Source organism: Schistocerca gregaria, chromosome X, assembly GCF_023897955.1.
Source record: "Schistocerca gregaria isolate iqSchGreg1 chromosome X, iqSchGreg1.2, whole genome shotgun sequence".
NCBI classification, from domain to species: Eukaryota; Metazoa; Arthropoda; class Insecta; order Orthoptera; family Acrididae; genus Schistocerca; species Schistocerca gregaria.
In genome coordinates, this window is record NC_064931.1 from 365,167,204 (window position 1) to 365,193,033 (window position 25,830).

Here is a 25,830-nt window from a genome sequence, read left to right on the forward strand (position 1 = left end):
GTGCGCTGCTCTCCGTTGGATCGTCTCTATCTCTTCTATCAATCCTATCTCGTAGGGATCCCACACTGCTGAGCAGTATTCAAGCAGTGGGCGAACAAGCGTACTGTAACCTACTTCCTTTGTTTACGGATTGCATTTCCTTAGGATTCTTCCAATGAATCTCAGTCTGGCATCTGCTTTACTGACGATCAACTTTATATGATCATTCCATTTTAAATCACTCCTAATGCATACTCCCAGATAATTTATGGAATTAACTGCTTCCAGTTGCTGACCTGCTATTTTGTAGCTAAATGATAAGGGAACTATCTTTTTATGTATTCGCAGCACATTACACTTGTCTACATTGAGATTCAATTGCCATTCCCTGCACCATGCGTCAATTCGCTGCAGATCCTCGTGCATTTCAATACAATTTTCCATTGTTACAACCTCTTGATACACCACAGCATCATCTGCAAAAAGCCTCAGTGAACTTCCGATGTCATCCACAAGGTCATTTATGTATATTGTGAATAGCAATGGTCCTATGACACTCCCCTGTGGTACACCTGAAATCACTTTTACTTTGGAAGACTTCTCTCCATTGAGAATGACATGCTGACATAGGAATGACATGCTGACATAGGAATGACATGCTGACATAGGAATGACATGCTGACATAGGAATGACATGCTGACATAGGAATGACATGCTGACATAGGAATGACATGCTGACATAGGAATGACATGCTGACATAGGAATGTGTGGATACTTTTGGTCACAATATATTCTGGTAATGGCAACACCAAACAAAGTTGCACTTACAATACTGTACTGAGGGACAACATTCTGTACTGAGGGACAACATTCACATGAGAAAAGTGATATGAGAGATCATTTTCAACTCAATGGCAAAAATACCACTCAAGGACAACATGGAACTGGCAAGCATACTCAAACACAGAACTGATATTAATATCTCATTGCTAAATGTTACTGCATTTGTTTTTCAAGCTAAAGAAAATGCCTATATGATTCTTGCACGAGAAAGTCTCTTGGTTTGACAGCTATGCTCCACAATCCACCTTACAGTGTATTCCATTCACAAATGGTGCACAGGAAGAATAACTGCCAGTAAGACTCCCTATGAGCTCTAATGTCTTCAACTTTCTCACCACGGTCATTTTGCAAGACCTACATGGGAGGAAGCAATACATTGTCCAACTATTAACAGAACAACTACTATCATAATTTCTGTAATAAACGTCTCCATCTTGCTTAATGTTTCTCTTATAATGCCTGCCAAATAAGTTTGCTGAGCATTTCCATTACACTCTTGCACATACTAAATGATCGCCAGATGAAATGTGCCATTTCTTGTAATGATTGCTCTATATCTGCTATTAATCCAACCAGATAAGGATCCTATACTGATGAGCAGTACTTAAAATTGGTAGGACAAGTGTTTTGTACGCTACTTCTTTCATGGATGCATCTCAGCCTGGCATCTGCTTTTCCTACAGCTAGTTTTATGTGATTATTCCATTTTAGGTTGTTCTGGACAGCTACTTCTAGGTATTTTACAGTTGTTAATGTTTCCAGTCAGCCTAGTGAAGCTTCTGACATTATCCACTAGATCATTAATTTATACCATTAACAGTAATGCCGCCATGACACTCTCTTGGGGTACCCCTGATATCACATTCACATCTGTTTATTTTGACACATTATGGACCTCCAATTGGCCTTACTTTTCAGGAGTGGAATGATACCTGCTGAACATATAATGTAGAAGAATTGGGTCTCTTGTATGCAGCTAACTGATATATTGCTACATCTTGTTGGAGATCTACACATACGATTTTGAACATTTTCCAGAAGAGAATACAGCTGTCTAAGCATTCCTCGATTGACACAGAGACTGCCTGAAATGGCTTTACGTCAATGTAGTGATGGTCATGGAGTTCCCAGTCCAAGTGAATCTTCAATTACTCAAAAATAACTACTTCTTTGTAAGTAAGAGTAGTATGGATCTGTATTTGACAACCAGAAAAAAATTGCTTAACTTGTGAAATAATGAATTTTTGATTCTGAAAGGTGCAGAAATGCATCAGGAAGAAGTAGGGCAATGGAGGATAATGAAACTGAACTGGTGTGCATGTACCATTTTTAGTGGCAGGAATAGGTCCATGCAGTGAACACTGACATTTTGTTGTTGAAGAGTTAATAAAAAATATGGTGTGGTCCACAAATAGCAATAGTGTGGCCATCTCACACCTACTTTGCATTTAGTCACTGGAATCCTCTTGACAGAACAATTTATACTTGGACTTGATTCTTTAGGCAAACAGGTTTTACATTGGAATGAAAATCACACAGCTGGCCTTGCACTAATATAGGAATGGAAAGTATGGCTGCTGTTAGAGTTGAGCAATTCTTACAATACAGTGCCCTACAGTTACTGAAGTGTTTGGAGAATCCTTAATTGAGATCTGATACTTTGCCTACAACACTGTCATCATCCCAGAACTGAGTTACACAGATTTTGAAACGAATAGGATGTGTCAACACAATCACTGAAATGTTTAGTCCACAGATAAATAACTTTCTGACTGAATTACATTTGCATCTTCGATATGTGATCAGTGTTTCCTGTTGTATCTTATTTTGTTTGGTTTTCACTGGTTTAAAAATGGTAGAGTAATCTGCCACACCCTTTACAAATTTCTCTCTTTATAATGCTTTTTATTTCAATGATCCCACCTCCATAAGTAAGTAATGAGCATGTCTGACTGCTATTCAGAGGAATTGGATTTTTCCTGGTGGGAGGACTGGAATGGAGTACACTCACTATTGCAGTAACTGAGGTAGTATTTGAGTGTGAAGAAGCAACTCCAAACTCTGGGAGACTGGCAGTGGGTAGTAGAACAGTGTACTGACGGCACCCCTCCATACTACAGCACAATGATGACACTGTCAGAGGATGACATGGCAGTCGGCCGATACTTCACATGACCTGTCAGGGTCAGTACATGGATCTTGTTTATTTCAATGATGCTCATCCTTTCCAACTCATATCTAGACACCAATATCAATAATATCCCCACAGCTATGTACTTTTACCTGAATTAGGAGTGCTATGCATACCTAGCAGAATAGGTTATTAATCAATCACCTTTAATTCTATGAGGTTTGTTGTCAAATCTTAGTTTCAATGTGGTATTTTAAGAAATTATAGTACATCAAATAATCCCTCTAACCCCCATGTAAGTTGTATAGATACAGTTTTCAGAGAACTTTCTTAACAACAATTAGTGCATTCTGAGCAACAAAACTTATCTTGTTACTTTTAGCTTAAACATTACAAGGATGACTCACCTACCAGGTTCACTATTTTTCTATGGGAGTGTCCATCAGGAGAAGCTGTTGAGTTTGAATTTAAAAATGTGACTTTGGCACCACAAGTGGCTTCTTGTATATTTGCTAGTATCTAGGCAACCCTGCTACAATTAAGTTGAAGCAGATAGTGGCCACACCACTCTCATGCTACAGACAATAAAGCAGACAGACTTTCTGTCTACCATGTAATATCCTACCACTGTGACAAATGCTGGATGATAGGCCCCTCACAGAGCTCGTTGTAATACAGAACTGTAGGGAATGACCAGCTCCCATTTCTGGAGCCAAGTATTCAGTATACCATACTCCAACCAAATGTGTCTAATGTCTCCAATGTATTTACCATTTGGCACCACTCAAGACATACATGTACTTCAAAAAATGCAACGGATATAATGATCATTACCATCATCTTGAAATTAAACATTATTTTTGCAGCTGCCATACCAGCTAACATGCAAATAAAATCTATACATACCTTAAAATTATAACAGATGATGGTAAGCAAATAATTACCTGGATTCTCATAATTAATAATTCCATTTTTGTTTTCATATCATTTCTGTTCATCATCATATCTGATTTTTTCGTTATTGGGTCTGCCATAAATGTTGAAAAATCTGGTCTCTTAGCACCTCCAAAATCTGGCCACCTAGCATTTTCAGCTTTAACTGTTGAGTAAACAGCAACTCCTGAAGCAATTATTGCAAATCCATACACCCTATATATTGAAAAATCAGAAACACTAATTAGTACTAAATAACAGAGGCAAGAAAAAAAGATGAAAAGTAAATATTGTGTGCAAGCACTAACAGCTGACATGAGTAAATCATTTCACAGTTACACCACTTCTCTTCCCTGGTATTATTCCCTCAAGAGGTATCTGCACATGATGCATAATCATCCACCCTGCATTTCAAAATTACTTTATTCCTGTGGTTAGATGCCTTTGCTGTTACCAAATTCTTAAGGTGGAAGGGTGGGGGCCATATATGTTATCCACATGCAAGCAGTGTATATTCTGCTATGTGTGTTTACATGTTTTAACTGTTTGTGTATTGTGTCTGTGACAATGTGATGGGGAAATAACCTGAAAATTGCATAGATAAATGTCAGAAAGGCTCATCTCTAACACAGTTGTGAAAAGTTGGCTTTTCTATAAAGAAATCACAAAATGCAAAGCTTCCTTCAGGAGGAAGGAAAAAGCTAGTGTGTTAACTGTTAAACCATAAGGAACAGTCAAATGAAAATGAGACAGATGGAATAAAATAACTAAACTGTTTATTATTTCCCACTGTGAGACAAGACATGCAATGCCTTCGTGGAAAAATGTTTTGTGTTGCCTACAGTACCACGATTTTACGCATGTGTGCTCCTCTTCATCTGAAGCAAATTGACAGCTACAGATGTCGTTCTTTGGGGTTCCAAAAGTATCGAAATCATATGGGGAGAGATTGCGACAGAGGCGTATGTGTAAGGGCTTCTCAGTGAAACTTCTGCAGTGTACTCGAAACTGCTTGTTACATGATTGGTTAGTTTGTTGGCTGGTGGGCTGATTGGTCAGTTGGGGGTTAAGGGACTGAACAGTGAGGTCACCAGTCCCTCGGTCATCTGGAGTTAGTGATGTCAACCAGAAATTCCATCAAATAATGAAATTATATAGGTGTAGTAAAACTAATGTCCTGGATAAAATACTGACGCCAGAGCTGAGAAACAATTTGAAGAGAAGTAAAAGTATATGCATCAGAACAGTACATAGGTTAGAGGTCCTTACACAAGATGTACAATGGTGGCTGTAGAATCATTCTGCAGTCTGTCCCAAATGCCTGTTTCTAAACTTTCTCAATAGTGTGTCTTCTTCCCTAAAGGGACTCCCATTTGAGTTAATGGAGCATTTCTGTAATATTCAAATGCTGACGAAACCTATCAGTAACAAATCTAGCAGCATGCCTCAACTGTTTCAATATCTTCCTTTAATCTCACCTGGTGGCATTCCCAAACACTTGAGCAGTAATCAAGATCAAGTTGCACAAGTGTCATTTACCTAGTCTCCTTTTCAGATGAGCTGCACTTGCAAGAATTCTCCCAATAATCCAGCGTCAACCATTCGACTTCTCGAGAACCGACTTTACATGCTCATTGCATTTCATTTCATGTCACTTTGCAATGTAACACCTAGTTATTTAACCCCTTAATGTGGAGTGTCGCAAATTCACATCATACGAACGAGACACTAAGAAATAGAAGGTTAACAGTTTTTAAGCAAAGGGCCGGTTGGTGCAGACTGTACATGAAGTTGCTACCACCTCTGGTAAGAGGTTAACTGATGTGACTGTGACAAGTAGCACAATATTAATACTGTGTTCAAGCACAACAAAACTGTGTTTCAATTAATCTTCATTAACTCACATTTCTCCACATGCATAGCAAGCTGACATTCATCACACCAAACAGAAAATTCTGTCCAAGTCATCCTACATCACTTGAAGATAATTCTTCCCCTTACACTACAATGTCAACAGCAAACAGATACAGACTTTTGCTGACCATATCCGTCAGATCGTTTATGTATTTAGAGAATAGTAGTCGTATTACACATCCTTGGGGATCTCATGATGTTACGTTTTCCTTTCATGAACACTTGCCATCTAGTACAATGTAGTGGGTTTTACTACAAAAAAATTCTTTTTGTCATTCACATATTTGAGAACTTATTCTGTAAGCTCGGACCTTCATTAACAGTCTGCATTACAAATGCTTTCTAGAAATATAGGATTACAGAATCTGGCTGTTGCCTTTCGTCCACGGTTGGCAGGCTAACATACACGGAAAGAGTGAGCAGAGTTTCACTCGAATAAGGCTTCCTAAACCCATGCTGATTTGTGGACACCAGCTTTTCTTTCTCAATGGAATTGACTATATTCAAACTTAGAATATGGTCAAGAATTCTACAACAAACTGACATTAAGGATATTGGTCCGCACTTTTTCAGGGCCATTCTTTCACCCTTCTTATATACGGGAATCAGCTGTGCTACTTCCAGTCACCTCAGACTTTGCAGTGTTACACCTAGTTATTGAACCCCTTAATACTGAGTGTCACGAATTTGCATCATACCAATGTCATGCTAATAAATAGAAGATTAAATGTTTCTGAGCACAGAGGGACACATCTGTGATAAGGAGTCAATGCAAAGAATATTCTCTGCAAAAGTGAACCAGCATTCCACCTATACCTAGAGACTTACTTGTTTTCAACTCTTTCAGTTGTTATGAACTTCCAGCATGCTGGAATAATTTAAGGTCAGTATCTTCTGTTAATCAGTACAATGAAAAACCAGCCAAAGTAAAAATTTTATCTTTTTTTATTCACTCAATGGCAACAGATAGTCAAATCAGCATTTCCAAAAACTCAAAAATTATGTCACAAATTTATATGTAATATGAAGTGCAAATAAACAGTTACAGCACAGTTATCTGTATGTGCTGCAACTGTTTGTTTGCGGTTCATAGTTCATTTTGGGTATAGTTTTTGTATTTTCATAAATACTATTTTCACTATCTGTCACAATGATCTGAATATGGGTTCTGGACCAAAACTTGTCACTAAGTGAATAAAAATGTGAAATTTACAACCTCTGCTGGTTTTTTGTTGTACTCTTTCAGTTGTTTTTTGACACAATTTATGTCTGTTACTAAAGGTCTCTTGTTTGAAGATATACTACACTTCTGCAAGGTTCTTCCATTGAATGTCAATCTGATATCTGCTTCCCTAGTCTGCATAAACTTTTATTGTGCCTTGGATTTCTCTGGACACTGTCAAGAATTTTGAAGCTTGTTACTCATTTCAGTGCTTGATCAGCAAGTAGTGTAACAATCTGTTCATTGCATCTGTTAATATTTACACTCACAACAGAGTACAACTGTGTGCCAAAGCAGGACTTTAACTGGAATCCTGCCTTTTGTAACCAATGTTCTTGCCAACTGAGCTATCAAGGCACAGCTCACAACTTGCTCTCACAGTTTCAATTCAGTTAATACCTCTTTTTTATTTTGAAGCTTCACAGATCTTTTCCTGCATAAATTTCTGGGCTAGTTCTACTGGAAGAAACAACGACAAAGAAAATGGATTGTGTCTTGAAAAGAAGTTATGAAGAATATCAACAAAGCAAAATAGAAGTAATGGAATAAAGTTGAATTAAATCAGGTGATGCTGAGGGAATTCGATTAGGGAATGAGACAGTAAAAGTAGTAAATGAGTTTTGCTCTTTGGGCAGAAAAATAACTGGTGAAGGCCTAACAGGATGGTAGCTTTATAAGGAAACAAAACAAAGACAAAAAATTGTTTAGGCAAAAAGTGAATTGAGGCTTTCAAAATGTAATTCTATGAGATAATGCTTAAGATCAGAGGAGTATATCAAATAACTATGAGGAGGCACTGAATCAAACTGAGAACAATAAAATTTATTTAGAAAGATCAGTTGATAGGACACACCCTGAAGCATCATGGAATCATCAATTTTGCAACAGAAGAAAGTGTGGGGGATGAAAATTGTAAAGGGAGACCATGACTCAGATTCAGTAATCCAGTTCATTAGGAAGAGACTTGCTTGCACGCGATATTTGAGTATGAGAGCTGGATTAAACTAGCCTTTGGACTGAAGACAACAACAATCTCAAAATAAGCTTTTCGCAATGAGTTTTATACAGTACAGTGGGCCTCAATTCTGAGTGTCACTCTACCAATCCAAAGGTCTGGAGCTCAGTCTTTTGTTGGACCTATAAGTTTACTGCTTCTGTCACCTCTGGCAATGAGTTGTTAATATGAAAAAGATAAATACATAAATAAATAAAAATTAAAAATGCCAAGTTGCACCATAATTCAGAGACCATATTAACTGTAGGTCCTCCTACTGGAGGAGGGCAACAGCATACCACCTCCATTAGAATCATGCCTAGTAAAACACTGCTGTGTTCAAACCAACATCTAGGGCATTTGTCATGCCAAGTACAATGAACGCTCTTTTCCAGGTAAAAATATTTTAAAGGTATGCACATGTAATGTCACAGATAAATAGTGACTTGTTTTGCTGCCAAATCAATCATCTTCTCTGTTGGTTGTGGTTTTGTTAATTTTAAGGTTTAATGAACGTCAACATTTTTATTTGAGTTTTACCATGTGGGCACTGAATCTGACATGATCTGATTGAAAAAGACAACACCAGATTGAATTTGATGTTTCTCCTCCACAGTTTTAAGATTCTATCACTTCATATTGATTATGGCTGGCTAGCCAGCCATGTGGCCCGGATGGAGGATTGCAGATGGCCTCGGAAGCTCCTGGATTTCACGCCTACAGGAAAGAGACTGCCAGAGAGACCCAAGAAGTGTTGGAGGGATGGACTCCATGAAGATTTAAACCAAGTGTCAATAGATGAGGACGAATGGCAGATAGCAGCAATGGACAGAATACAGTGGAGGAGGAAACATGTAGATGCGTGTGGTCCACTGGGCCTGATCACGTCGTAGTAGTAGTAGTAGTAGTAATGTTTTGTCTGCTTATACAATGATCTCTGCAAGATTACGTGTCTCCCTTACTGTCGTCGGAGGTTATGTACGAAAAGTTCTGTCTTCTTTATGCACCATTCAATGACTCTGTGTGTCTACTATTTGGTGAGTTGTTACCTTTACCCCTTAAGAGCACAACATGTGACAGTTTATCAGTTTATTGATTCCAGTGATTGCTGTGTCCCCTGCAGGCAATGCTTCCATTTCCTAAATAACGTTTCTAGTAAAATACTACCCTCCCCAACTCCTCCTCTTTTACAGCTCATATAGAACTATGTTTCTTAAACACCCATAAATCACAGAAATAATAAGTATTTGCTACTATGCAAATTGCACGTAAAGAGTGTAAATGGAACAGTAGCAGATTTTGTCAAAGCAGTAATTTTTGTATATGTAGGTACATGTTCACTAGCAATTTTCTGGTGGTCTTTTGCAGTCTTTTTTTTAAGTAGATGCTAGGACATGTACATGAACAGAACAAAATTTGTACATGGTATACAGTTGGTTTATCATTTCAGTGCAGTTAATAACATACGATGTCTGTACTACTATATTCTTCGAAATTATGAAACAGTATTTCTGGCCAGCACTTATCTTGAAATGGCAAATTTCTATTGCTGCTGATATACACACAAAAGTAAATAAAATCATCCTAGCTTTCAGAATATTACTTCCGAAGACAATATGGGAAGACACTGAAAACATGTTATTTACAAGTTAATCTCATAATCTAAATAACAAGTCAGACATATATTAAAGTTTTATTACTCCTTTCACATTAAAATTCGTGTCAATTGTCTTTAAGTATTAATTCCATTGAATGTAATGCATCAGCATGTTGCAATAATCAGATATTACTACTTTAAGTTAGGACAGAATTTGAACATACATTCAGCATCTCATTTATAGTGACAAAAAATCAAGTCAGAGTGAAATAAACAAAGAACTCGCTATTCCATTCACAAATAGAAGAGACTGTGCACAAATTCAGATGTGATAATGACAGGGAAGGAAATAGGCTGTGTTCTTTCCATACTACCACAATGGCACTGACCTCAAGTGACTTAAGGGAAACCATGGAAAACCTCAATCTGAATGGCTGGATTGACATTTAAGCACTGTTCCTGCCTAATGTAAATCAAGTACATTGACACTGTGCCAGCCTCTTTTGGTATACGTAGTATATGGAATGAATACGTATTTTCACAATAATATGTCATAATCCATGTTACAAGATCCAGTCACATTAATGTGACTACCTGTCAAAAGCCTACATAAACACCTTTTGCAGCATAGACTGCTGCAAAATGTGCAGGAAGAGAGTAAATCAGATTCTGGAAGGTACTCGCAGAGGTGCAGAGCCATGCTGGCTCCAGTGCTGTCGTAAGCTGTGCTAGGTTTCACGGACAAAGAGCCAAACCTCGAACAGCCTGATCGAGGTGATCCCACGGATTCTTGTTGAAATCTGGGGGTTTGGTGGCCAGAGAGGTATGGTAAACTAATCCTGGTGTTGTTCAAACCATGCACATACACTGCGAGCCATGTGACGTAGAGCATTCTAATGCTGGTGAATGCCATTGTGCCAAGGAAAAATGAATTGCATGTATGGATGGATACGGTCCCCAAAGATAAATGTATACTTGTGTTAATCCACTGTGCCTTCCAGAATGACACTGTCACCCAGAGAATGCCACAAAACATTCCCCAGATCATAACGCTCCCTTCTCCCGCCTGTGCCCTTCTTACGAATGTTGTAGGGCCATAGACACGAAAATCTGTCCAATGGGGCATAAAACATAAATCATCTTAAATGGCCACTCAGTCGATGTCCATCTGTGGTATTGGCATGCAAATTCCAACCTTTGTCACTGATGAACAGCAGCCATCATGGCTGCATGAACAAGATGGCTGCTTCGGAAGCCCATACAACAATGTTCACTGAACAGTCATTGAGGAGACTGTTGGTAGCCTCTTGGTTCCTCTGTGGTGTCAATTACGCAACAGGTGCATGTCTATTTGCCTGTACACATCTGCACAGCTGTTGTTCACCCCTGTCATCTATGGCCCATGGCGCACCACAGTTATCTCGGTGCCGGTTTTAGATAGTGCTATTTTGTCAAGCACAGTACACTTTAACCATAGCGGCATGTGAAGACATTTCAGAAAGGCTTCCACCCTTGGCCTGAAAGCCTATGGTCATCCTTTTCGGATGTAAGATAAATTGCTCCGTTTCTCCATTACGACAATAGTTGCACTGCCAGTGCTGCCACCTGCATTCTGTGAGTGGTTATTGCACGTTAATGCTATAATGCTGAACATAGGTGGTGGTCACATTAATGTGACAGGACTGTGTAGCTGATGTATTGTATAGACGATAAAGTTTCTGCACAATAGCTGGAACATGATAGCTCAGCTAACAAACTTTCATTTTTCTTCAAAGCACATATAAACACATGCAACTGTACAAGAGTTTGGCATTGCAGCCCAACTAGGAGGTCTATTAGGAATGGAATGTAGTTATAGGGAAAGAAACAGAATATAAGTGAGCTCTGGAAATGATTATAAATAAGACATTTAAATGTTATATGTAATTTTGAAAGCAAATTCTCACTTGGAAGTTGATGTCCTTCCACAGTATGTCTTTGTAACACACAAATCTAGGGTGTGCACTAGATTTTACAATTAATAATATCAATTAAAGGTGGCACCTCTGCAGATAAATTTATTCATCTTTTTAGAACAGTATAAATTTACAATGGGAGTTCAACTAACTAAACTGGTATCATCCTTTCATTTCACTCTTGCCATTTATTTCTTACCCTGATACATTTGACTAATATTTCTAATATTATGAAAAGGCAAAATAAATGTTCTTGGAGGTAATCAGTTTATTGTGTATTTCTCTCTCTCTCTCTCTCTCTCTCTCTCTCTCTCTCTCTCTCTCTCTCTCTCTCTCTCCCTCCCGCCACCCTTCCATCTATATATCAGACACACACTACATTCTATACATTACGCATCAATCCCATTGACATTACACTTCAAAACTCCTCATGCAGTGGAAAAAAGGAAGAAAGATTAGCTTTTAATGTTTACCTGACAATAAGATATAGAGTGTCAAAGTCCAAGCTCAGATCAGGGAAGAAAACAGGCAATCTCTTTCTCAAAAGAAAGATCTTGGCATATTCATAAATGATTAGGAAAACCTAAATGTAGATTGCATTATATGGATTTGAGCCAGTTTTCCCAATTGCAAGCCCAGTTCTTTAGTACGCCAAGTTGTGTTACAAAGCACATCAAATCATTTCATTCTCTCACCACAACCTTAATATGTCTTGCTGTCAACCAGGAAGATGGAGATTTAAATGGGTGTATGAAGAGAAAATATTTCTGATACAACAAACAAATCAAAATCTGTTAATGTGACACTCATAAGGCATTTATTGTAGTTAGGTACTTACAAAAGTGTGTGATAGGCGTACAATGAGAGGGGGAGGTGAAGGGAGCGCAGAGAGAGAGAGAGAGAAAGAGAGAGAGAGAGAGAGAGAGAGAGAGAGAGAGAATTGGTAAAGTGGTGGTGGTACAGAGTGGTAAGTCTCAAATCACTTTTACATTCGTTTGTCCTTTTTCTGCTATCAAAGTTAGTTATCCTACAAATAAATTAGGTTACATCTATTTGTAACACGGTTCAAAATAATTTTAACATAATGTTTATTATATTTTTCCTGAAAATCTGTTGTACGGATAAGAATAAATCATTACAGATCCTAGGGTTCATTATCTTCAGTGCCAGAGACGACTCGATTCGTGTTAAAACGAGTTAAAATAACTCAATGCACAAATTTCTGAATGTGAACTGATTTTATCAGCTATTCCAATTTTTAAGCAAACTCTGTTTTTTACACGCAAACAAAAACGCAATAGAGAGTAGTGATTTTGCAGGCGTATATGATGTTTTTTTATAAAAACGTCTAGTTGTCAAATGCTTGTGCACTCGCCAATGACGCACTATTGTAAATTGTGATAAGACAAATGTTTTGCATGACAAATCTGTTTGTCCTACGCTGACCTCTCTAATTGAGGTCAGGAAAACGCTTCTACAATTCCAGTACACCTTTATAGCCAGAAATTTACATAAACTTTTTGCTGAATCATCCTGACGCGACGCCACGGAATAGAAACATAACCACACGTGGTTGCAAACAGGTGTTCTACTAACCTGTAAGACTTCTTTTTGCCTGTGGCAGCCTCTCTAAACACTGACAGCGAACTGAAGCTTTTCAGTTTATTAAGCCATGTTCTGACAGACATTTCTGGTTTGTGGAACTGTCTTCTTCTTTTTGAAAACAACTACTTCTAACCTCCTGTAAACAAGCTAATCTGTCAGCTGATACCGGCAGAGGAAGTCGGTTTGTATTGATCTTGATAAGCAAAACCGCATTGCCGCGCATCAAAACAATATCTGCAGTTACTGTATTTAGGATTATCTTAAGCAAAAATAATTAATACACAATTAAATATTGTACTAAGCTTTTTGTAGTACTAAAATTAGCTCACTGTTGAATACGTAAGACTGTAGCCGACTATCATAGTACGTTTTGCCAACTCCCCGGGATTACCCAGCGTTCCTCGCTGCAGTCATATTTGCGACTAGCAGACGAGTTTCGTATTGTGGAATGTGGTGACGGGGCGGCAGTAGCTATGAAGCTGCGCTAATTAAATGGGGATCTGTGACTCTGTGTTTTCGAAATGAAGAAGTTCACCTTCAAGGGCGTGTTGGATGGATTTCGGTCGTCAGTTAGCCAGCAGACTAGAGCTGACCAAGAAATTGTGGAAACACTACGACCCGATAATTTTCAAGTTGCAAAGGTAACTGTATGACTGCCGTGGCGCGCCATGTTTATATGTCATTGCAGTATGGTTAGGTTGACATTTGAAAAGTAAACACTAATTATAATAATCATTGAAAAGCTGGAAAAAGGGCACGTGTTAATTAAGTATATTACTGACTCTTTGAAACCACTGTCTTATAGTGCTGTCAGTCTTTATTGTGCATGATCTGTCTGTAGTCTGGAACATGCTTCACATGTCTCATGAATTTTAAAATCACATGGTGCGCGATACATGCTATTGAATTCATCTGCCGCAACAGGTTCTATATAGTGTTAAATTATTGCAGGTGTCACATTTCTCCTTGTATTTAGCTGAGGGTCATAGTAATGTCACTAACAATGCAAAAATTGTCCGCCAAAAGCAATTTCGCACCGGTTCGATTCACTATATCCATTATTGAATGTGGTTGCGCTGATGTTTTGATAACTTTTGCTAGACGATGTCACTTTAGGCATATCTGTAAACAATTTGTTTTTGTGTACTCTCAATATAATTTTGCTACAGGAAAAATGGGCTTCAGCTTATTCCATGGAGTTCAGAATTAACTATTAACGACCACAAGTTACTTTGATGCCACATACAATAACCAACGTTGACCGTACGCCGCCTTAGCGAGCGTACGCGCCAAAGCATTGTTTATGCGAAAACCATTATTAGCTGTGTCACCAGTACCTATGGGTTGATCAAGGTTTTTCTTTTCCCAGGGCCGAGGCAGTAAAACTATAGTTTTTCATGGTTGCGCCAACGAACAGTAACTGCTTTTAAAAATCTCTTACAATATGATAACTGTGTTCGAAGTATAAAATTAAGTTCGCTGCTAAGCATACTGTCATGGTAAGGTCAAAAATTTGCAAGTTAATGCCATCATTAGGAAGGTCCCACGCAAACTTAGCTACTAATGATACAATCTTTTTGTAATTCATTTTCCAAAAATTCATTATCACGTAAGTGTGGCTCATCGTTTGTAGTAATTGTTGTGACAAATCCAGATTCATAATTATCGTCAGCCTCAGATCGCTCGAAATGATGATAAAAGAAGCCCGGTGCTTTTAACATTGTTACAATAGAAGAATAATGCAACTAAACTTTGGTTGCGTACGACCATTTATGTCCTGGAAAATCACTTGCAACTTTGAGGATATTTTCTCACTAAGATTTTATTACCGTAAATACGACTAAACAGTGAAATGAATAAGGATCCGTGTTCTTTGCGGAGGTATACTTTTTTTCGGAATCGGTTCTTTCAAGCAATAAAATCTAGTGATCATTCTTTTTTACCGTCCAGGGAGACTGCCGTGGGAGCACCATTCGCCAAGCTTAGAAAAAAGTAGAAATATCATACCGATAACCGCTGGATAAAGTATATTCGCGCTTTAGATCTGTTCTTGACCTAATGGAAAACAAGACATGAAAAAATCTTACCCATTGGTACTTTCAGTTGCATGCAGGATTACTCTAGACACGAAGAATGTAGACTGGTGAACTTCATCAAACAAACGGTATCCATTGAAAGGGAATAAACAAGAACACAATGAGAAAATGATAAAAGATCGGCAATAAACGTCACAGGTTTTGGGTGATTCGAAGCGTGCTACAAATAGATGCATTGACAATGTCAAAATAGTCGAAAATTAGTACCAGAATGAGATAATAAATTCTGTTTATCGTAAACAGAAATACTGCTTGTGCTACATGATCAACTGCACCCAAAACGATTTTACGAAGACTCAGATGATTCTTTCTAAGAAACCATACTCTACTTGTTCTTTTGTCTCATTAGTGTTGCTTATGAAGGTATTGTCTTACCTGGATCGCGAGATGGTAATAAGACGCGTTGGAGACTGCAGAATGTCTCTTGGCGCAATTAGATTTTTGTCGAAATGTGTGCAGCGCATCCCTCGATTAGATTGCTTCGTTCTGGTTACAATCAGGATGCCGAAATTGACAGTAAGAGATGTATTGACTGTGCATGGAACATTTACTTGAGCCCATGCACCATCATCCAAACTAAAGTGAATTGTTATCAGAAAGGAAAATGGCTCTGTCTGTGTGTGTGTGTGTGTGTGTGTGTGTGTGTGTGTGTTTGTTTATTTTTTTCCTTCGTAAAATAGTTTACCATGCGATCAAATTGTTACTTCTGTCGCAGAGCTGCGCCATTACATGATCGGTGTGGTACGATTTTCCTGTGGAAGTAGTTTCCTTAAGACACTTTCAGAGATCGGTTCCGGTTCAGTCCGGTTACCGAATAAATCACATTTGGCATGCTGTGACAGTCGACGCAAAAGATGATAGACCCCACTGCCATGCGGTGGCTATGCAAGCGGGCCTCAAAGTATTTTCAAAAGCTACGGAATTCCCTGTGTCAATTAATTGGGTTTCAAACTAGGTGGTAGGATTCCTGCTTATAATACTATCGCGTGTTTTATATTTCCAAATTATGTCAAAGCCACCTTCACTTCCGGCAAGCATTGCAGTTTCAACGAAAGAAATACTAAGGTTAAGTTTCCGGGTGACAAATACCTAAGGGTCTAATCACAAGCTCAGATCTCACGCGATTGGGTAGGAAATCGGCTATCTCCTTTCCAAAAGAACTATTTTGATGATTCGCGTGGAGTTAGGGAAACCGCGAAAAACTGTATCTGAATAACCAGACGGAATTTAAACGTTTGCATATCCTGAATGCGACTCCAGAGCTATAACAACTGTTTTACTTCATTTGGTCGTTGTAATATGGCTTCAGAGTTAAGGTAAAATTAGAATTACCAATGCAAGAATTTGGCCAACATAAGCAGTGCGATACTCCCTGACGGTGCGATGAAGTGGAAACCATTTCGTACATGTCCTTCGAACAAAGCAGCTTTGCCTGTTGGCGAGGTATGTGGATGGTGCATCACTGGGAACGGCTGTTGGTGGTAAAGCAGTCTTTTGGACACGAGAAGTGAATATGTCCATATCAGATGGTTGTCCTGGAAGCTGTCGACCATAGTATCGTTGAAGAGGTACTGAGTTTCGCTGGTTTTGTACGATGTGAACCACGGAAGAATATTAATGTATGATTCGGAAACGCCATGTTGCCTTAGACGTTACACAACACTTTTCACCTTTCGACATTAACCTTTTGCTTCGCGACGGTGAAGGATGAGCTGGAGGTATCATATTTAGCTTTCACTTGAAAAACGAAGCCTCGCCTAATGGTCCGAATCAGAGAGTTGGTTTGTCAACTAGAGTAAGAAGCGGGCGCAATGTATGAAGAACGAATGTCTAAATATAGCTCGTAGAAAACTGGGAATGCTTAACTGACCTGTTTGAATGTTGAAACATGTGTATTTCATGAGATGACACTTGTCTTCGTACACTACATTCTACGATTTGTTTTAAATAAATAAAGACGGAAAGCCAATCCACACTAGTATTACCGAAAGTGACGTACAGCAAGTGCGTAGAGTTCTGCAGCATCCACCATTCGCAATGTTCCTACCATCAGAATAGAAGGAAAAAAGTTTACGCTAATCCTTATATTTTTAGATGTAAAGTAAAGTCGTTCCTCGAGGTACACCTATTCTGTTTTTCGGGAATTCCTCGCTGTGTGTCATGTCATATAGATGTGTAGACCGCCCGAACATCTTGCGTAGAAGTTGCTACTCATAATTTACTTTGTATACGTGGTGCAAGTACGGTCTCATTTCATATGCATGTTTCATTACGACGGTTACCCGGAACCCCAAGTGCAAATTACACCAAGCAAATGATGGAAAAGGTGTGCACTAATGACCACCTTCATCGGTAAGATGAAAAATCAGAACGAAGCAATCGAATCGACGGAGTCGTCGTACATATTGTGGAAATTTTCAAACTGCTACAAGATACACTTCTGGTGCCTCCAATGCGGTCTTACTACCACCTCGCGATCCAGATTCTCACGACAATCTATTCATAAGCAACACTAATACAATATGAGACGAAAGAACAAGTAGGCTGCTACTTCGACAGGAAAACACGTTCCGCCAGAAACGACAATGCTTCCCTCTCTGAATAGTGATCTATTTACTAGCTGCTTGGACACTAACTCCCGCGAATTACTTCTGAGGAGGTGTAATTACACTTCCATACTTTTCTCACTATTCTCAAAAAGATATAGACAGCAAGAGTCCTAATGTTATTTTATATACTCTGTATTCTTGCTCAAAAACTCGCCTATTTCTCTACGAACGAAATGGCGCAGTGGTTAAGCCACTCGGCTAGCATTCGAGAATTCTCCGTCCTGCTCTCCAGTGTTTTATAGTTTCCCTAAATGTCTGGGTGGTCCTTTCCTAACAGACATGGCTGATTGCCTTCCTCAATCCGAGAGCGTGTGATCCGCGTTTAATGAACTCCTCGTCGACGGGATGTATCTCCCTCCCTTCGTTCTTTCTAGATTTATGATCTTATAATATTCTGGGCCCTGTCTCCTGAACTTGTGCTATGAATTTCTGCACCAACTCGTCATCACCGATTTTATCCAAATTTCTGATATCTGCAGGACTTGACCAGAAGTGGAAGCTCCAGATGGCCTAGCGTTTAGGGAAAACAAAATCAAAATAAAATTGGTGCGGATGGAGCGAGGTTCAAAATGGTTCAAATGGCTCTGAGCACTATGGGACTTAACTGCTGAGGTCATCAGTCCCATAGAACTTAGAACTACTTACACCTAACTAACCACCGAGCGAGGTGGCGCAGTGGTAGCAAGTGGACTTGCATTCGGGAGGCCATCCTGATTTAGGTTTTCCGTGATTTCCCTAAATCGCTCCAGGCAAATGCTGGGATGGTTCCTTTTAAAGGGCACGGCCGACTTCCTTCCCTAATCCGATGAGACCGATGACCTCGCTGTCTGGTCTCTTCCCCCAAAACAACCCAACCCTAACTAACTTAAGGGCATCACACACATCCATGCCGCAGGCAGGATTCGAACCTTCGACTGTAGCGGTCGTGCGGTTCCAGACTGTAGCGCCTAGAACCGCTCGGCCACTCCTGCCGCCGATGGAGCGAGGCATGAGCCTTATGTGTTAGCATAGTTTCCATTTCCTAGGCTGCGGTTGGCGCAGCGAATCGGATAAGAACGGCAATCCAAAGGTAATTTTTTTTTACTTACTCTGCAAATAAAGTGAATAACGCTCAGTATTTTGTATGTATTAAAATTTTCATAAAAGGCCTGAGAAGGATAAGCAAAAAAAAAAAAAATTGGTGGGTGAGCATGAGCATTTGGCAAAATACAGGAATGTCATCTTTACTTCATCAAAATCTTGAAAACTCGGAACAATCTCATGCAGAAATTTTGACTTATGTGATGAAGCCTTATGTGCAGCAGAACAAATTTCTTCAGCTGACTGACTCGTGGGGGTCAGAATCAAATCCACAATTTCATGACGAAATTTTTCAAAATGACAAAGAATTGCCACCATGCAGCAATAAACAGATGCCCTCCCAAAGGCACGAGCTAGTGCGCCTCTGCGGTGCCTTTTTTTTGTCTTCAGGTATAGAATTAGATCAAAAAGCTTCCCAAGTGCTTTTATCTCATCGAGAGCGAAAAAGAAATCACATCCTGAGAAGACTGCCTCAAAATACATTCCACTGCCAATATTAGCAGAAATGATGCATTACGCACGGTTGACGGCTACAGTGTTCGATGAGAGAGAGAGAGAGAGAGAGAGAGAGAGAGAGAGAGAGAGAGAGAGAGCCTTTTATGAATGTAAACAAAGTTTATTTTTCTATAGAACCTTCGAAATCACCATGTAATTGTAAAAATGCTGCGTTTGTAATGTGTGCAAGATGTCAAGAAAGTTACTACTAAACCTTTTTTATGATTAATATCATCCCAGCACGACTAAATCAACTGTAAAATAATGAAAATGACTAATTTTATATATGTTCTCATGTACTCCTTACAATCCCTTCCTGGAAATGTATTCTCAATCCCAAATTTTCGTTGACGTTTCCTTTTCTCTTACAGGAAAGATTATTGAAAATAAAGTGTGTCCCTATAGAGGCTCAACCTAATCACCCTCGCATTTCCACTCTTTACTCTTCGCACTGCGTCACCCGCTATCTGTAAACTGCGTAAAATAAGTGGCTCACGCATCGCCCGTCTCGGCCCAAAAATGTTTTACAAAACGATCCGCCATCCGGAGCATTCACTGTATCACATTCATTTTTGGCCAACCCCTACGTATACTGTAAATCTGAACAAAATCGGTGATGAGTAGGCGCGGTCCGCTTCTTAGCACCTCCCGTGACTGTTGGAATTCACATTTTTCTGAATGTCTTCAAATGACAGCGAGGTTGGTTCTGTATAATACCATATCTGATTCCGCCGCTCTGTCTAGTCAGTTATCGCACATTGGTGGTCACTGTCGACAAACGTGAAGCCCGCAAAATGGACAAGTGGGTCACGGTTGCATCACTCTCAGGAGGAACCGACTAAGGGTCTACATCGAGGCACGCCACGGTTTCGCTGAGCCACATTCACTGAAACTCGTTGTAGTTCCTTCAACAAATTTACAGCCGATTTTCTTCATCGTCATTACTCAACGGAATCAACGCTATAGCTTTAATAATCTGAATGTCGACAGGAAACTACTCCTAAACGTTGAATCGCAGTGTGAACCAGCCTCGATGTACAGCATACAACAGTTGCCAAAGTGTGCAGGCATGGGCAGCCTTTGGTGAGACGCAGGCCTGGTTCGCATACTTAAGTTCGAAGGCATTTTCGTCACGACGCGACAGCAGTGCTCCTAGTGCATAAAGTGAAAAACTGGAGCGTTGGGGTACCGCACTGATGTGAATGGCACTCTTTTTCGCGACACGCCATGCCTCAAAACTTATGTTATGAGAAAATGTTCATTTAAGGTTCAGACGGAATTTCTTCTGCAGGCCGGATTGAAAACAATTTCGAGCCACCAGTGGCCCACCCGGATTGTATACTACATTGACTACGCTCGTAATTACTTGAATACTTGAGTGAAAGACTGCTTGACTGGGAAAAAAGATACGGTGCTCTGTACACGCATGACAAATGAAATAATGTTTTAACACGTTCAAAGCAAAAATCTTTGTTTCAAGTATACCAACCGTCAATGTGTAGCTCCCAGTCAGAACGAATAAAATGTTACTTATTCGTTGTTTTGGGGTGCCTACGTCTACAGTAGATAATAAAAAGCATAATTCCACAAGGAAAAATTTTGGCAAATGGAGTTACATTGAATAGCTCTCCGTTTCTGTTGTGAATTAATTGGCTGCTGCTGAGTGAGTCTTCGAAACTCTGAGGGCAATCATAAAAAAAAGCGATACTATGCTTAGCGTCATGGCGCAGTTATTTAAGCTAAACTGTAGTCGTAAACACCTTAATTGGACACATGTAGTTGTTCACCCGTTCAGTATCTGCATCAGATCAAGTAACTTCCAACTACGGAATGTTTCAGAAATTGGTAATATGTTGTACTGTCGTCTTTATAATCTGCAACTTGATACTCGAGATCACAAAGGTCACGATGTGAACGGCACCCACGTCTCATGTAAATCACCGTTTCCCCTCCCCGAACATTGTCGCTTTCCAGTTTGAAAATGAACAATTTTATTAATAAGCGCTGAAATCTTGAGGCAATAGAGTAGAAAATTGTTTGCAATAAGAGTTACATGAAATTTTGTAATTTGGTAGCACTGAAAAAAAGCTAATCTTCGAATTAAGATTAGCTCATAATCGTGTTCAAGTAACATGGTCTGGGGATAAGGGACGGAAGCCTAAGAAATGCTGTCTCCTTTTTCCGTGATACTTGCTTTCCGTGCTATTGGTTTGATTTCTTCGTTGCAGGTATGTCTGACGACTACTTGAACACACGTTATTTCATTAGTACTTGCACCGTTAATTACGTCTTGGTTACACCGGTGAAAAAAAGGATAAAAGCTCTTTAATGTGAAAACAGCCACTCCAATATCTAAGTACTGCTAAAACAGGATTCGCAGAAAGTCACTAAAAGTGTTTCGGAAATGCAACGATATCTCCGTTAAAGGCTGTATACTTGAACCATGAAGGTAGATTCAGCAAATATTTTAGAGAAATCGCAGAAACATCTTCTAATGGAATCAGTGCTAAATGAAAAAAAAATTGTGGAAATTACTGTTTCAAAATCGAACGAGTGACTATATGTAAAGTGCTAGAGTTCAGTACGTTCTGAAATCTTGTCAGCATTCCACCGAAATTCATAAATAATTGCTGAAGTTTCCGTAGATGCTAACATCTTGAAGCAGCGAAATTAGTTTCTTCCGTCGAAAGACGTCTTTCCTACCGACAGCGATACGTGATACGTCAGGCAAGTGCATGCTTGTAGTCGGATCGGAATTTGTCGTAGCGTAAAGAACAGCATGGACGGCGTGTTATAGTTACATGAGGAAATGGCGTGAAGTAGAAATTACCTGGTTTTCAAATTGATCTGCAACTAAAACAGACCGAAGTTAGTTATGTTCACAAAGTGCCTTGCACGTGTGTTCTGTTTAAGTCAGTACTATCAGGTGTCCACCTTACACCTACTTTCTCACTCCAACGCCGGATATTTTATTGTTAAATCAGATTTTAAGAAATAGTTCGCATCCAGTGCATTCTACCAATTGCGTTCTAATGTTTTTGGATGATGTGTAACCTAATGGTGCTGTCTAATGTATCCATCGATTACATTCTGATATACTCAATAACAGCACATTTAAAATCTTTCGATACCCGAAATGTGACTCAAAGCCACCAGCTTGTCTTTACGAGGCAGCAGCAATGCAACCCCAAGACAAGCAGCCTCCATGTGCTACATTCTTACAGAAATTAAGTTACATAACTTCAGAGCTTTCAGAGAAATTCTTCGGTTTAAACGTACTGATTCTTTGCCGCTTTTACAGAATTCTGCCCGACTAAATAGTGTTAGCACTCTGCATGACGAGTAAAATGACGCGTTTATTTTCATGAGGATCAGCCTTCAGGTCAATTTCCTGGTTTAATGTTGCCGCGAATCACATCAAACGAATACTGGATTGGCCGCTTGAGTGACCCGAGGCCAGTCCTTTTCTCGTATGTTCCAAAACGTTAACGGAATTACCTATGTGAGATGCAACGATTACTCAAACTGTAGGAGGAAACATGGTAGTAAAAATCCTCAGTGCTGAAATACTTCCACATCCACAGGAACACTCTGCAATTCACACTGAAACGTTTGTCAGAGGGTGCTTCGAACAACCTTTAGACTGTTTGTCTAACGTTCCACACTCTAATAGCACTTGGGAAAAATGAGCACTTAACTTCTGACGATTGGGGACAGTAGTGTGGTTGTTGTAAAAACAGTGATTGTAGGCATCGACAATCCTTTCCATCTCGTGTAGACGATGGGGATGGAGCGCTATATTAGTCGGAGCAGATGAAAACTGTTCATTTACCAGAACGATGCTTGATCCCACGGGCAAGCTCCATCTGACGCCCTATCTGTATGACCTCATTACGACCTCACATTTTAGATGGTCATGTGTTGTATCCAATGAGTGAGGCTTCGCACCATTGGATCGGAGACTGGCTGAGACGGACACAGGTGACAGGTCATCCTTGATGTGAATTTTACATTAATTTACGCAAATGAAACAGATATTATGACCTCCTGCTTAGTAGCGGGATGGTTCACTCTCGGAACACAATACATCAACGATTCTCCACGGCGTGGTTTCGGTAAGTTCTTGGTAGGTTTCCTGAGGTATTCGCATCAAAAGTCTACGCACAGATAACGCAATTCGCGTAAACTGAGACGATGGTTAGTTGGCTGTGATTTGGTGCCAAATATCTCTTCAGACGTTCCCCATTGGATTCAGATCAGACGAATTTGGTGGCCAAAGCCCCAGCGTAAGTTCGCTGTTACACTTCTCAGACCACTGGTAAAACGATACTGGCCTCGTGACACGGAAAATTGGCATGTTGAAAGATGGCATCACCATTGGGATGGCATCAGACTACTACCACAGGTCCCATGCAAGTCCAAATGAATGTTCCATATAGCATAATACTATACTGTCCCCACCGATATAAGTCTGTGGCACGCTGCGTTTTTCGAACAGTCGTTCGCCTGGATGACGGTGTAGCTGGACACGACCATCAGTCTGGTGTAACAAGAAACGTGATTCATCCAATCAGATGACACGTCTCCATTGATCCACGGCCCAATCTCGATGACTCAGTGCCCACTGGAAAGGTAGTTGACGATGTCGTTGGGGTTAACTTGGGAACACGTGTGTGTCGTTTGCTGTGGAGCCTTACGTTCAACGGTTGGCGCCGAAAAGTGTCGCCTGAAACACTTGGGCCTGCACCAACTTTGTACTCTGTCGCCAGGTCAGCCACAGATAGCCACTATCCTACTTTACTGAGCAGGCAAAGCCTCCGACCTCCACGTTCTGTAATGAGGGACTGACATCCAACACCAAATCGCATATCCGTAATTGCGCTGTCCAATGACTTTCCATATTTACCAACAGCCGACAAGCTGCGCCGTTTCCCCACTGCCGGGTCATCACAATCTGGTCTCCGTCAATCTGGCCTTTATCTAAGAAGGAGAGCCACTAATTATACAGCTTCCATATTCAAACTTTCTTTCCATTTCAAGGAAAGAAGCATACCTGCAGTGGTAACAGCAGTCGTAAATATGCTACAAAAAAAAAAAAAAAGAGGTGCGCCATGGCAACAAAGTCGCACAACCAGAACAATTTTGTGAGGTGGTACATGGCCTCAATTATGTCAAAACGCACCCGTGCAGGACTCTTCGGAATACAGTGAACATAAACACGAGGACAGATCCGAACCATCTCATAACCTGTACACTAGATATGCTCTATAGCACATACAGTGTGGGAGAAGCTAGTGAGAAAACGTGGATTTTTCTCGCGGTGGGTAGGGTTCGTAATGTTTTTTACCTAATCAGTGTTCTTCACTTGCTATGGGAAAGGCCGAGCCTAACGGGAGATAAATCCATGCACACACTTCTTATGGTGTAATGGTTACCGTGAGAAGGGTCGTGTGGAATCTGCACACAAACACACAGATTTATTTTTCTGTGTGAAATGCTTATTATTGTAATAACAATCCACCGGAGAAGATTTAGTGTAGTTTATTTTTAATTTACATAAAAACAGTCCTCGACGATTATTATTAGAATAGTTTGCATTTCACACAATATGTTGAGGCTGAAGAATAGTATATTATTTCTGTGGTTACTCTGAATTATTTTAAGCGATTGTAGGGATGGTTCCGTTGAATGAAACTAGGTCGATTTCCTTCCCCCATTTTTATCGTACCAACTTATACATAGTCACTAATGATGTTGATCCCCAATCTACCCACCTCTTTTTCTCCAGCTGAGTTAGTGTTCCGCCGCCAATAAGTGACGTCGACGATATACGCAAGCCACGGTTTCTTTCTATCAAGCTGCCCCACAGCTAGTTAAATTCCTTAAGATAGTCTACGAGCGGACCATATAATTTAGTTAGTTTGTAAATGGCCTGCGTGTATTATACGTTGTTTCAGGTGTTAAAAAAGTGAAAATATTTATAGTTCGAAAACCAACTAGTAAATTATTGTTAAATATTATTGTAAATAAGTAATGTACTTGGAAGCGTCAGCAATCAAACCCTCGTAAACTTTTGGATTTTTACTCTTCTCTTCTGCCGCTGTTGTCTTCGTCTGTAATCTGTTGTGCTCATCTTCTTCCTTTACGATTTTCCAGTCTGTAAATTTGTCTGTGAAGTTGGTACATACTCGTCTCGTGCGCATATCATGCCACTCTGCATACAGTTGTTATACTACATTGTTTGTTGATTAGAATAAGGTGTTTCACTGTTTCGTTCTGAAGCGCCTCTATTTGTTTTACCAGGCATGCTTCTATCTATCTTCACTCCAGATACTTGGATTCTGTTCTCACCTTAAGAAGGTATTGCGTCATGTG

General features: G+C 39.8%; 2 protein-coding genes across 8 annotated transcripts in view; one reads left to right on the forward strand and one right to left on the reverse strand.

Annotated features, from left to right (window-relative positions):
- LOC126299602 (oxygen-dependent coproporphyrinogen-III oxidase) overlaps window positions 1-13,360 on the reverse strand; it is a 77,555-nt gene extending 64,195 nt beyond the window's left edge. The window contains exons 1-2 of one of the 2 annotated variants that reach the window (XM_049991628.1): window positions 13,167-13,360; window positions 3,900-4,104 (exon numbers count right to left, since the gene is read on the reverse strand). In XM_049991628.1, the coding sequence (XP_049847585.1) occupies window positions 3,900-4,104; window positions 13,167-13,258 (297 nt within the window). In that variant the 5' untranslated portion in view covers window positions 13,259-13,360. Of the gene's footprint in view, window positions 1-3,899; window positions 4,105-13,081; window positions 13,141-13,166 lie in introns of those variants that run through there. The other variant, XM_049991629.1, reaches the window with a different exon arrangement.
- Window positions 13,361-13,450: 90 nt separating this feature from the next.
- Window positions 13,451-25,830, forward strand: part of LOC126299600 (syntaxin-binding protein 5) — a 901,795-nt gene continuing 889,415 nt past the window's right edge. For all 6 annotated transcript variants that reach the window (XR_007552829.1, XM_049991623.1, XM_049991624.1 and 3 more), the window contains exon 1: window positions 13,451-13,816. Coding sequence is in view for 5 of the 6 variants with exons in the window: in XM_049991623.1 (XP_049847580.1) it covers window positions 13,697-13,816 (120 nt within the window). In the remaining variant the exon portion in view is untranslated. The remainder of the gene's footprint in view (window positions 13,817-25,830) is intronic.